We start from the raw sequence: 12,400 nt of genomic DNA, 5'->3' as shown, positions 1-12,400 counted from the left end.
AAAACAGGCAAATGTCAAGCATTTACTTGATGGGTTGACAACCTTCTAAAACAGGCACCGTGGAAAGCAATAACTAAAATCAGCGTTCTCCGGATACCATCTCTAATAACTGTTATTTGATAAAAAGACAGGTACCATCGCAGCAGTTTTGCTGTATTGGCGCAGTGCCAGTTTACGACTTTTATTAATATTGGTGGAGAATGAAAAAGGTGTAGTGTCGTTACGTAACTCTACAACTGTCAGCACTGGGTCACAGGCCGAGTTGGGCACTCAGCCTGTCTGGCTGGTTATCTGTCTGGCTGAGTAATGACACTGCAAGCTTAATCTATCTCCTCAAGAGCCCGCTGATGATGAGAGCGGACACACACACACACACACACAGAAAAGGCTCAAGTAGCATTATCTTCCCATCCTTAGTGAATGCCCCAAAAACAGCATTACGTAAACATATCGACGCTTCGTCCTTTTCCTCACACACCAATGAATTACAGTCATGTAATTGAGGCCATTACAAGGAGCTGAGAGCAGAACAGTTATCAGAGCAGCAAGGCAATCACTTTAACAGCATGAACAACATTTAAACATAAAGGCTCGCGTGATGACATAATGGCAAGCACTAAAAAATAAAAAGAGATTTTATTATTTTAACTGCCGTCATCTGAGCGGGGCTCACCGTTCTCTGAATCGAGCATCTCCGCCGTGTTCTTGTCTGCTTCGCTCTGCGGTTCGGCTCTGAGGCTACAAACAGGGGGAAGAGACATTTGTGTGAAGGCAGCAATGGGATTTGTGAGTCAATATCTTAGCTCTCTAGGTAACAGAACTAAAACGGCAATGAAAAACGGTGCGTTAACTCAACCGTTAAATGATAAAGCAACGTCAAAACAGAGACACAGACGCCGAACGAAAAAAAAAAAAAAGAGCTGGAACGTAAAAAGCTTTCACAAAATAGTCAATAGTGCTTCACTTCCTAATGGAGCTGTTCCTGGAGCATTCGCCGTGTTTCAAAAATCCACATCAGCGGATCGTTGTTATGACAACTGCACTGACGGGCGCAGCTTCCCGAGGAGCGGGCCTTAAGTTTAGTGGCCCGAACCGTGACCAAGAAAGAAGTGCACAGCTGCCTGAGCTTCCTCACATGTTGTCCTGAACGCTGCCCTCTTGCCCGTCGTCGTTTTGGGAGTCGAGGTGTCGGCCGGCGCCGACCTGGTCCGGGTGGGCCTCGGCTAACCTGGCCTCACCCTCCGGCGCCGCGGGGGCAGCGGGAGCCGCTGCTTGTTGCTCGTTGACGTTGTGGAAATCGGCTTTGCAGGAGGCCACGGGGTGGTGGCTGTAGCCCCGGATGAAGAAGGGGCTGGTGGGGGAGCACGGTGGGTAGTGGCCGGGACGCACGGGCTTGGCTGTAAGCGGTACAACAGAAACCAAAATCCATCGACTGAACTGTTCATGCAGAAAAGACCAAAACATCACATTTATCGGTAAACTGCCCACAGCGGATGTTGCTACACGCTCATCCGCAGCACAAAATACTACATTTAAATGGTAATAGAGCACTGGGAATAGAGCAACTTGAACAGCTTTCTATATGCTACTGCATACATATTGTGTTCTTTGAGACAAAATTTACATTCTGTATTTCTTTTGTTTAGGCTGTGATTCATTTTGATAACACAAATCTCCTTCTGATCAAAGTTTCAAACACACCAGCACAAGCTTGTGTACTTCACTGCAGCCTGCAAGCTGCTGTCAATTGAACCTGACCACGCCTCACCAGCTGAGAGGAGAGAAGCTTCTCTATTTCCCCAAGGACCCCTTTTTCCTCCTTTGAATAATGAAGAAGACTTAACAATGCATGAATGAAGGTGACAAAATGAAATATTGCAGTAACTCACAGTTGCTTCAGTTTACTCCTCAAATTAAAATAATTATTCTAAAAACACTCAAGTCAATGGCTAATTTTCTGACTGCAGCCCAGTCATGTAATTTCTTTCGCAGACGATTCAAAAGTATGAGTGCAATTGGATGAAGTGGGGTTCTGTAATTAAAATGAAGTACACTGCTTTTCTAATCAATGTTTTTTTGTCTCTCAGAAGATCTCACTGCGCAAATCCTTACACAAAATATTCCCACCAACCATCACAACTATAACTACAAACATGTTGTTGAATTTAGTTACCAAACGCATCAATGTGTTCCGCAGTGGTGAAAACTCTTCTCATATGTCGATCACTTATGAGTAGGTGGTGTATGAATGTGGGACATTCTGGTTGAGAGGGAAGGAAAGAGATGACAGACGATGCAAATACAACAATGGATGTCTCCTGTGGTGAAATCACTTAGCAGAGACAGAACAACATTCCTCCAAAACATCCTCTCATGGTGGAGTACAAAGACCACGGATGCGATGAAGCGATGCAGCCTATTATTTGAATTATTTAAAAGAAATAATTAAGGGAAATTTGCAGGTGTTGAGCTTCAGTGTCTTACCTCTTCTAAGAACAAATAATCAAAACATGCAAAATTACCATATATTGTTTAGTAAGATAGCTTGATTGCAGGATTCATTAGTTTTTAATTAAACTTATTTTGATTGTGGACTTTACGGATTGAGCACGATCACACGGACTAAACCACTGAGACACGGAGATGCTGTTACGAAAAGTAATTAATGTCCTCGAGAGGGGTTTTATGTAACCCTGTACTATTGCATTTTAATACCCTGCAGATCCAATTTAAAAGGCTGGATTCGGTGGATTGCAACACACCCAAAGATCAGAAGACAATTTGATCAGGAAACACTTTCTTACTGAATTAACAAATGCAGCAACGTGTACGCAGATCATCCGCTGGTGGCTGTTCCCAGTTTTGAAATAGCGGAATCGCTGGTGAATGAGGTGAGTGCGTTACCGATCTGTGCAGCGTGGGGCCTCCGGAAGGGGTTGCGGGTCCTCATCACATCTTTGATGCGCTCCACCTCCTGCTGGTAGCGGTGGCGGTCCTTCATGGCTCCTTCCTTCGCCTCCTTCAGCGCTCCCTCCAGCGCTTTAACCCTCTCGGCCGTAGAGCGAAGCCGCTTCTCCAGTTTCGGAAGCTCACAGCGAAGATCTGCGTTGTCACGTACCAGCTGTGGAGCGCACACACATATACAACAACATATACAGTAAACCCATGTCAGTCAGGTAATATTTAAAATACAAAAAGAAATTAACGATACAATACAAAAGTCAAAGAAAGGTTTTGTAAACTGTTGGTGATGATTTTGACAAAATAATTCTTCATAATTTCTTTGTGTCTGAGATTATTTTCTGAATACAATTGGAATACATAGAAAGATACAGTATACATTTTTTTTTTAATCTTTGTGTGAAGTTTTGCTGTAGTTTGTTTGGAGGAAGACCAATAAGAATGTTTTTTTTCTAATATTATTTTGTTTTTTAACAGTTTTATCAATATATTGGTTGATATATTGAGACAATCAAGACTTTCCCCGACAATTGCTGAACACAACTTGGTTGCTTCAAGAGAACAGTCTCGTTTGTTGTTGATTAAATAATGAAAAAATAATTGATTGAGCCCCTTTACGCAGAGTCTGCAGCTATGTGACCGTAATCCCCATGAGTAGAAGACCTTGCAGCGGGTTTAGACAACAGGCAGAGATTTCTACCATACAAAGGATTCAGGGATTGAATAGAATCACAGGAGATCTGGCAGTGCAAGTATTTGGTGGTGAGTCATTCTAAAAAGAGATGGAAGTAAATTCACGACAGTTGTGAGTGTGTTGAGATGCATTGATGGGACGACATCACTATAACTGTACAGGGGGCAGAGAAACTCATCCGTAGCTCCGGCACGCCGTCCGCTGCCTGCCTATGGGAGTCCTATCACTTTGCACTGGGAGCTTTTTTGATTTATGACCGTGACTTTCATCTTCTGTTCTCACAGAATCAGCAGGTGGTGGATGGGACGGAGTTTCCCAGCAGCCACTTTAGGATTGGTTTTCAGCCACTGCTGCAGTGCAGCTCTCACCAATCTGCCGGCACGAGTGATGTGCCAGTCTGTAGAACATTTAATACACAAACATTCAGCCCTCTGCTGCATTTAGTAATATTGAAGAAAGATGGAAAGTGTGTGTGTCTGTGTGTGCGTGCATGTTCATAGACATGTCCTTTTTGAGCACAAGGTTGCCTTCGAGAGCAGAGACGGGAGAAAAACCGGAGCGTGTTTATGTGAAACCACATGATGAAAACGTTTGTATTTATCAAATCAGAGTAGCTTCTTTATGCATGGCTTCCTTTTCCTGAAGGCAGCGTGACTTAACACCCCCGCTGTGTTTCAAAGGAGCCTTTCATGGGAATTAGTAAGATGATTGATGGACCCGGCGCTGCTTTTGCCCATAGGAGCGCAATGAAGAACATAGTATTCTATCAAAAAAGTTTCACTTTGCTGCTCATTGTTACCTGTTTGTGAACTTTTGTAAGCTGGTTGAGGTTGTTTTCAAGAAAGGAGATTTTCTGTTTCTGGCTGATATATCCCCCGCTTTCATCAAGCTCCATCTGTGCACTCTGTCGACAGGAACAGAACAGATCTTTTAGCGTTGGAGGAACACTGCCGTTGCAAATAAGAAAGAAACGCATTCAGTCCAGGTGAAGCTTTATGTTGTGTCCGGCTTACTTTTCTAACTTGAGTCGTGAGGTCTTGAACGAAAAGCTTTCGGAGGTTGTGCAGGGTGTAGAGTTCACGGGCCTTTGGTATAAAAGGAGAGAGTAAATAGTCAGAGCAGCAGGGGTATTTATGGTGGATCCGTGGCCTCTGAGGGAGCCAAGCGAATCGTGACAGTAAATGATGACTTACGACAGTCTCTTCCAGCCCTTTGAGGTCCCTCTTCGACTGCTCATGCCGCTCATGGAGAAATCTATATTCAGACAGATAGATGAAAAATTCTTTAACCTTCTCTATGATGACAATGTCAATAATGCATTCAAAAACAGAACTATAATGAGTTATTATTGCTTATAGCACTGCACAAGCACTCATAAATACTCATAACGCTTTAAAACAATAACATCATAAAGCATTTTACAGTTTCTTAAGATTTCAGGTCTCATTATTTGCACCACAATTGCAGTGTATTAAAGTAATTATGTATTACATCTATGGGTATTATAATACCCCATGAGCCCTGCAAAACAGACTTGTCAGTGAGTGGCAGTGAGTACCATTTCCCGGCAAGAATTATTCCTGAATAAAGAATAAATGTAATCATAGACTGTCGGCCCGGCTCGTGGCTGATTCCCATCTGCCATCTGATCAAATTCGCTGCAAAGGTCAGGGCAGAAAGAGGCCTATTAACAGCCAGCTGCTACCTTGTCCCATAATGGTGGAGAAAGAGATTAACAAAGAAATACAGAAACCACGACAGAGAGAGAGAGAGTGAAAAGGGAAAGGCCTTTATAGCGGCAAACTCAGCGACTGAACGACGCATGCTGCAGAGCGAGAGGAAAATAGACAAACGACAGAGAAAAAGGGGAAGTTGTGCATCAAAAGAGGCAGCTCGCCCCGGAGCCTCCATATGGTTTAGTGTTTGAAAGCTGGCCGGGACAGTAGCGCATGAGACTCACGTCAGTTCCTCCAGCTGTCGGCTCTTGTGATGTTCTTGGCTCCGGAGACACTCAAAGTCACAGTGCAGTTGCTCCAACTCCAGCTGCTGCTTCTGATTACAACTGAAAAAGGTGAATAACGGCTCATTCAGTTCAATGGACAGTTTCGATGCAGATCTGTAGAGAAGTGTTTCCATTCCGAGTATAGATACAATCTGACTCTTTTTTGTTCTTCATTTTTGGTTTTACCCTCCTTTTCTGATTGTTGAATCTAACATGAACATTTATTGTACACCCACAACGCTCCCATTACAGCGGCTTTGTGGCCTGCTCCATCCCTCCATCCAAACATTGGCGAGCTGCTTATCCAAACCAGGTCACGCTAGCGGAACGAGCAGAGAAGCCCCAAGCGTCTTTTCATTCAGAAATCCTCCGCTGCTGCTCCTTCACAGTCACGCCCGGCACGGAACATCTTCACAAGGAGGCACTCGAAGCGGCAGGAGCCCAAACATGCTCCTCACACAGTGGTTCAGCAGCTGCTTTACTCAGACGTCCTCACAAGCTGCAGCTTCGTAATGTGGCCACCCACATGTATTTAAGTCAGCCCTTTTTGCTGCTTGGCCGGATCTAATTTCAGATTTGAGCCCACAGACTGATGACGGAATGGGTTACATGTTACATGTTTCCGTGACAATGTACAAACTGCATAAAATGGGGCCAAATCATCTCATACATTGGGAGAACCTCATTTAGTACAAGCACTGACTCCGTTAAGTCGGCGATGATCTCCCGCTTCTCATTGATCTCGTCTCGCAGGCGCCCGAGCTGCTTGCTGTGCGACTCCCGGTGCGACTCCATCTGCTGCTCCAGAGCCCTCTGAGGAACACGCAACAAGTTTGTGAGACACACACGCGTGGAGGGAGTAGAGGTGGGAACCGATGGAAATCGAAACGACTCAACAACGAGAGGGGATAGAAACACACACGAGAGCCCCATTGGCATTACACAAACGTAAATACACACACACGCGCACTTCTTTGTGTATGGTATAAAGTGAGACACGGCTAACTGGTATGTGCCACACACTCACAAACACACACTCACTTAGAATAAATAAAATGTGCGCAAATAAAGTGCAGGCAGTTAATTAAAAACAGAAAATTCTCCCAACGATACAAATATGTCCAGCAGCTGAAAAATTCACGTGTTGCATGTTTACTTTCACTCTAGACCACCCGGGCAAAGTACAAATGTGTCCTGCTCTTGCCCTAAATAAAACCGTCTGTTTATTTTTGTTATTGATTGATTGATTTCCTGCCCTTTTGTCACAGAGACACACTGTGCGCACACATAAATGCACGCTAACAGGTGCACACGAGCACATCACACCTGACAAAGGTCATTACACTAGGTTGTTTTATATTGTTGTCATGGTTACCTTCATATCACAGGAATCATGGGCGCACGAGTGATTCTCCCCGCCGGTCACCTTTGCCATCCTCTCTAAAAAAAAGAAAACACACACACACACACACACACACACACATTTAAGAGAACGACAATGAGAGAAACCCAGAAAGAGAGATTGAAAAACCTAAATGAAAAGAAAAGGAGGCAGTTAAAAGAGACTAATGAAGATGATAAAGGTCACGGCTGACTTTGACAGCACAGCAGTTCCGCTGCTTCGTGTTGACAGAGAGGTCAGCGTGATCCAAGTCATGCCTCGGGTGTGATCATATCGATCGCTGACAGTGACATCTATTGTGTTACGTTGATCTGCTGCTAACTCACTGCTGTTCCTGCTGTCGGATGATGAAATTACAAAGCTCTCTACCTCGCACCGGGCCGGGCCCATCAAGACAACCTGTGGAACTTTGTATTTATCTACATCCCTAATGACTCAAAGAGCTCATGGTTGAAGTGTAGATTAGGGCCAAAATGTATTTACCTGCCCTTAAATCAATCAAGCCTCTCCTCGGGAACCGGGACTCACGTTGCCAACGGCCTGGTTTGTGAATCGCATCGGTGCCCTGGGAATATCTGCCGTGACGTGGACTTAGCACGCATTTCAAATGCACGGTCATTAATCTATTGGTGCTGGTGTTTTGACAGGCTTTGGAGCTGGAGTTGTTCATCAGCGTTTGACCTTGCTTTTTTACTTGACGGGACCAAAGCGCTTCTGGCACAGCCGCCACGCTCTGCACTGAAGCCGATGAAGTTGTTTTAATCTGCATTCCCTCAAAGTTCCAGTTCGGTGGAGTGACACGTCTTTTTCATGTTCTGCTCTGTCTAGACACGATTGTGTTCTGCTGCATCAGAATATTAAACTTTTATTTGACTTTGGCATCAAGTGAGCAATTAGGCGAGAATTAACTATGTAGCTCAATCTACATTTCGTCCTTCACTGTGCAGCGAGCGAACTTCAATCCATTTAGGACAATGTCATCTTAAAAACCTGTGCTTGTACATCACTGTCATATTGTCACATTGTCATAGCATGCTTACATCAGTAATTAGCTTAGCGCACTGCTGTGCTAAATTCAAATTGAGAATGTCGTAGACATTAGTCGTAGACCTTTTGAATATATTGAGAAAGCTTTTTTATTCTTTTTTTTTAACAATACCAATATACAACGTCAGTCTACCTTGAGCTTGGAGTTTGGCCAGCTCCTCGCTCAGTGAGTCGTGGCTGTCCTCCAGCTTCCTCTTCTTCAGCTCCACGTTCTGCATGTAGTCCGTTAGAGAGCGGATCTTTGCCTCGTGCTGAAAGACGGACGATGTGAAAAGCACAAATCGATGAGCAAAGGACCTCTACATGGCAACGCTTTGCACAAAAGATCATTTTTATATATGTGGCCTCCGGAATTCATTGGGGAATTTAAATTAAATGTCAGTGGTACCACACAATAGAAATATGCAATATAAATGTACCTTGATTTTAGGTTTTCCATATATTTATTATTCTCCTAAAAAAGCCTAACTGCCAAAAAGGCAGATTAATTGTAATATTTACTTGAAAGTAAAGCTGTTAATTAAACACGCTTTCAAGCACTCACCAAAATACGAATCACGCAATCCTTTAAAAATCAGGACAGTTTGTACACTAAAAACTGTTGAGGGACACTTGTCACACACTCATCATCAGGATAGTTCCTCACCTGTGAAACGAGGAGGTGACCTGAGGACAGCTCTCTACCCGTCTCCTCCATCTTCCGGTGACACTCTGTTTGAAGGTTCTCCAGGTTGCGGCAGCGCTTCACCATTGATTTAACCTCCGACTTTATCTTACTGATGTAGAGGCGAGCTACTGTGAACTCCTCCTCGATCGCACCGGTGACCTCCATGTGCTGCAGGCCAATGAGGTGGAGAGAAAGAGAGGCCGTTAATAGAGCAATGGAGACTTTTAGTTAGGATTCAGTGAGTCGGGCAAGTTTAAAGAGGGAGAAAGGCATCTCAGAGACTCTCTCTGACATCATTAGGTTTTATTAGAAATAAGGCGTTTGGTTACACATTTACACAAACAGGGATGTCTTCAGTTTGCCTCTCACTCACCAGCTTGATGTCCCTGTTTCCGAGGATGGTGCTGAACTCACTCAGGTCCCTCGTCAGCCCGTTGAGGATCTCAGAGATGCGTTTCCTTTGGTGGCCGCTCACTTCCTTGACACGAGCCAGCTCCACCTCTAAAGCCATGAGCTGAGCCTGTTAGGAGGAGAATAATGAAATTAGTGAACGAGTGAATGATCTCATTCTCACCCGGCTACCCGAGTAGCGAAAACAGAACGGCAACTAAATTCCAAATCAATAAACCGCTAAGATCGGGGCGGATGGCGTCGGCGCTGAATGGAAGGATGTGGGAGAATGAATGATGGAGCTCCATCGTGTACAGCAGGCAGCTCCACCCTTGTAGGCTGAATGCTCCAACATGAAGAAACCATTTGGTTTCAATCAATAACACTACAGGGCTGGATGAAATATAGAGAACGAAGGTGTGTACCCATTTACCAACTTCCTAAATACAATAACATTAACTCCTTTACTAGCCTCTCCATCTTCATCTCCACCTGTTAACTTCAGGCCTTGATTTACGGGTCACCTCCCATGACAAAACATTAAAACCAAAGGTAGTAAATCATGATCTGAAATTAATCCATTGACGAGTAAGTAAAAGCAAAAGAGGTTCATTTAACATGTTCAGTATATTTAAGCATCGATAAAGACATTTCTAAAAGAGGGGATGATTTGTTAAATCAATGTTTCCCAAACTAGGAGGGGGGGGGGGCACCAAACCACACAGACAGTCAATAGAAATACAATAGAACAGATCAGTGTAAAGAAATTGAAAAGATATGGTTGCACCTAAGAAATAGAGATGAAGAAAAATAAATCAAGAGGAAGAGAGAGACAGAGAGAGAAAGAGAAAAAGGGAAGAGATCAATAAGGTTGCGTGTTGCCAAAATGGACAGACTTGTGACAAGTGTAAAGCGACAATCAGATGATAGTCTGTTACAGCTGTGACAGGAACAAAAGAAAACAGAAATATAACGAAGCGTATCTGTCCCTGGGCTTTACAAGCACTGTGGTCGGCCAAGAGGACAGAGCCCAGTGTGTCGAGTGTCTTTAAATACTGGCGGCAGATCGCATGCAGCCGGCTAAATTGAAAGACACTTTCCGATCACACCCTGATCATGTGAACAAGCACCTTGAGTTTTTCAAAGAGAAATTGGAAAACTGAGTCACTTTGCGAAAGATGCTGTCCCGGTGAAAGCACTACTCACTTCCTACAAAGTAGCCTACATTTCATTTATTTATTCACAATAAAGATGGTTCGATCCATTTTGGGGGGCAAAGGACGGGGCCTTCGATGTTTTTATATCATCACAAGGGGGCTGGACAGAAAAAGTTTGGGAACCACTTTGTTAAACAATGACTGGCATGAATTGTAAAGATGGAAAAGAGCTCGTGAAAGAAGGTGCTTAGATGAACGCCTGCAACAGTTAGCGATGGCATGTCCTCCTGCAGAATAACTGAAAGCGAGATGAAGGACGCTGAGCAGAGAGTGGGTTAAAGACGGGGATGGATGTACTCCATCGCACCATTTTTCTAGGTCACTGCAGCTCATTTCTACTGTAGTTATGAAAGAAATGAGTACATTACGCATTAGCATAACAGCTGGGATGCAGAAAAAAGAGAATTTGTAATAGAGAGTCAGGGGGAATGGAGATGGGAAAGGCCATGTGAGGCAGCGAAAAGGAGATGTTTTTTTTATGTCAGTATTATTTCTTGTTTTCAGTTTCACATCTCGTCAGACTGCCAGGCAGCGTCTCCGAGAGGACATTATGTGAGTTGGGAGGTCAGGGGCGAACGAGCTGAGACATCTACAAAACTTATCTGACTGAGAATAGAAGGAGGTTTCTGCTGGTTTCAGCAGACTAAACGGTGCAGTCAGTCGTTACAACGTCGATTATTTTTTTTATCAATTTCCGGAGCAGCTTTTGATAGAGACGGAGGAGAGGTGAATAATGGCTCCACTCTGTCCAGTGACTCAGTCACAACGACGTCATTAATAACTGGCGAGTTCTGACAACGTCCACTTGTATAAAAACCTTTAAAATCATCAATAGATCCTGTAGGTGGATTTGTGCTGTTTCTGATGAGCTCTTTCCACATTTATAAGCCCCTGAAAACATGGATTTAACTTGAATATTTTCCAATAACAGTTAATATTCATGACTAAGTAAGCAACAATCAATGTTTAAGATGTTTCTGATTGAAATATTATTGAACTCCACGGTTTAAACCTAAACTAAAAAAACATTTATAAAAAGGATTCAAACACTGTACCACTAAGGAGCAAACTGAGAATGACTGTAACAGGATGTTAGATTGAGACTGAGAAACAGATAACATCTTCATCTTCACTAATTTAAAATTCTTTTTTTACAACTTTTCAAAGCTTCAGCTTTTGCAGATGAAACATGCCTAATTAAATCAACCCTAACCTTGTCGACGTTGAATACTGTCGTAATGTTAATCTGCTATTCAATAAAAAACCACTTTAGAACGATGATATGAGATGGCTTTGAAAACGGACCGTAATCAAATCATCAGACAGAAATCTATTTTTTTTTCTGGTTGAATTGCAAAACAAAGCAAATGCAGGTATGAGCTAAAGGAAATGTTGCTGTAATTTGAACAATATTGGTGAACCTATGCCAAGTTGTTGATAAATAGCTTTCCACCTTTTATGTACGCATGTCATTCTTTCTAATACTTCTAGTATTTCTAGATGCATCTGTTCAAGTCTGCTGGATTAATCAGAATTTCTCTCTTATTTTCCTTCCACAAAGCTCTTGAATTTCTCATTATCTTTTAAATTGCATTTTGATGTTCCAATTATTCTTGAAAGACATGCATGTCAAGACTGCGTCTCCACAGAGCCGAACCCACCATTTTCTTTGCACACTCTTCAGCCAGTAGTTTGTTCTGCGCGCTCTTCTCCTCGACCTCCAGGCTCTTCTGGTCGTAGTTGACCGCCAGCTCCTCCAGGGCCTGCAGGACCTCCTTCACCTCGGCCTTAGCAGATTCGTTCTCTGTCTGCAGCGTGCCGAGCTCCGACTGCACCCTCTCGCTGTTTCCTCTGGATGACGCTAGAAGCTGAGGGACGCAGGCGTTTAGCAACTTAACAAAACTGTAAAAACAGAAGGATTCCATTGTGAACAGCTTTGTGCACAACAAGCAGCGTCTTCAATATTCATGAGGCGGAGTTGTGGAATTTATCTTGTTCTCTTGGTAATAACAGATCTGTG

General features: G+C 43.5%; 1 protein-coding gene across 2 annotated transcripts in view; it reads right to left on the bottom strand.

The window, feature by feature from the left end:
* Window positions 1–12,400, bottom strand: part of kif5ab (kinesin family member 5A, b) — a 45,678-nt gene that overhangs the window by 5,710 nt on the left and 27,568 nt on the right. Inside the window, exons 14-26 of one of the 2 annotated variants that reach the window (XM_040202843.2) lie at window positions 12,042–12,248; window positions 9,147–9,293; window positions 8,753–8,941; window positions 8,240–8,357; window positions 7,033–7,097; window positions 6,361–6,470; window positions 5,616–5,717; window positions 4,849–4,909; window positions 4,669–4,740; window positions 4,455–4,559; window positions 2,905–3,121; window positions 1,136–1,397; window positions 674–738 (exon numbers count right to left, since the gene is read on the bottom strand). In XM_040202843.2, coding sequence (XP_040058777.2) covers window positions 674–738; window positions 1,136–1,397; window positions 2,905–3,121; window positions 4,455–4,559; window positions 4,669–4,740; window positions 4,849–4,909; window positions 5,616–5,717; window positions 6,361–6,470; window positions 7,033–7,097; window positions 8,240–8,357; window positions 8,753–8,941; window positions 9,147–9,293; window positions 12,042–12,248 — 1,720 coding nt within the window. Of the gene's footprint in view, window positions 1–673; window positions 739–1,135; window positions 1,398–2,904; window positions 3,122–4,454; window positions 4,560–4,668; window positions 4,910–5,615; window positions 5,718–6,360; window positions 6,471–7,032; window positions 7,098–8,239; window positions 8,358–8,752; window positions 8,942–9,146; window positions 9,294–12,041; window positions 12,249–12,400 lie in introns of both variants that reach the window. The other variant, XM_040202842.2, reaches the window with a different exon arrangement.

Source organism: Gasterosteus aculeatus, chromosome 17 (genome assembly GCF_964276395.1).
Source record: "Gasterosteus aculeatus chromosome 17, fGasAcu3.hap1.1, whole genome shotgun sequence".
NCBI classification, from domain to species: Eukaryota; Metazoa; Chordata; class Actinopteri; order Perciformes; family Gasterosteidae; genus Gasterosteus; species Gasterosteus aculeatus.
This window is presented reverse-complemented; position numbering and strand designations above follow the sequence as displayed.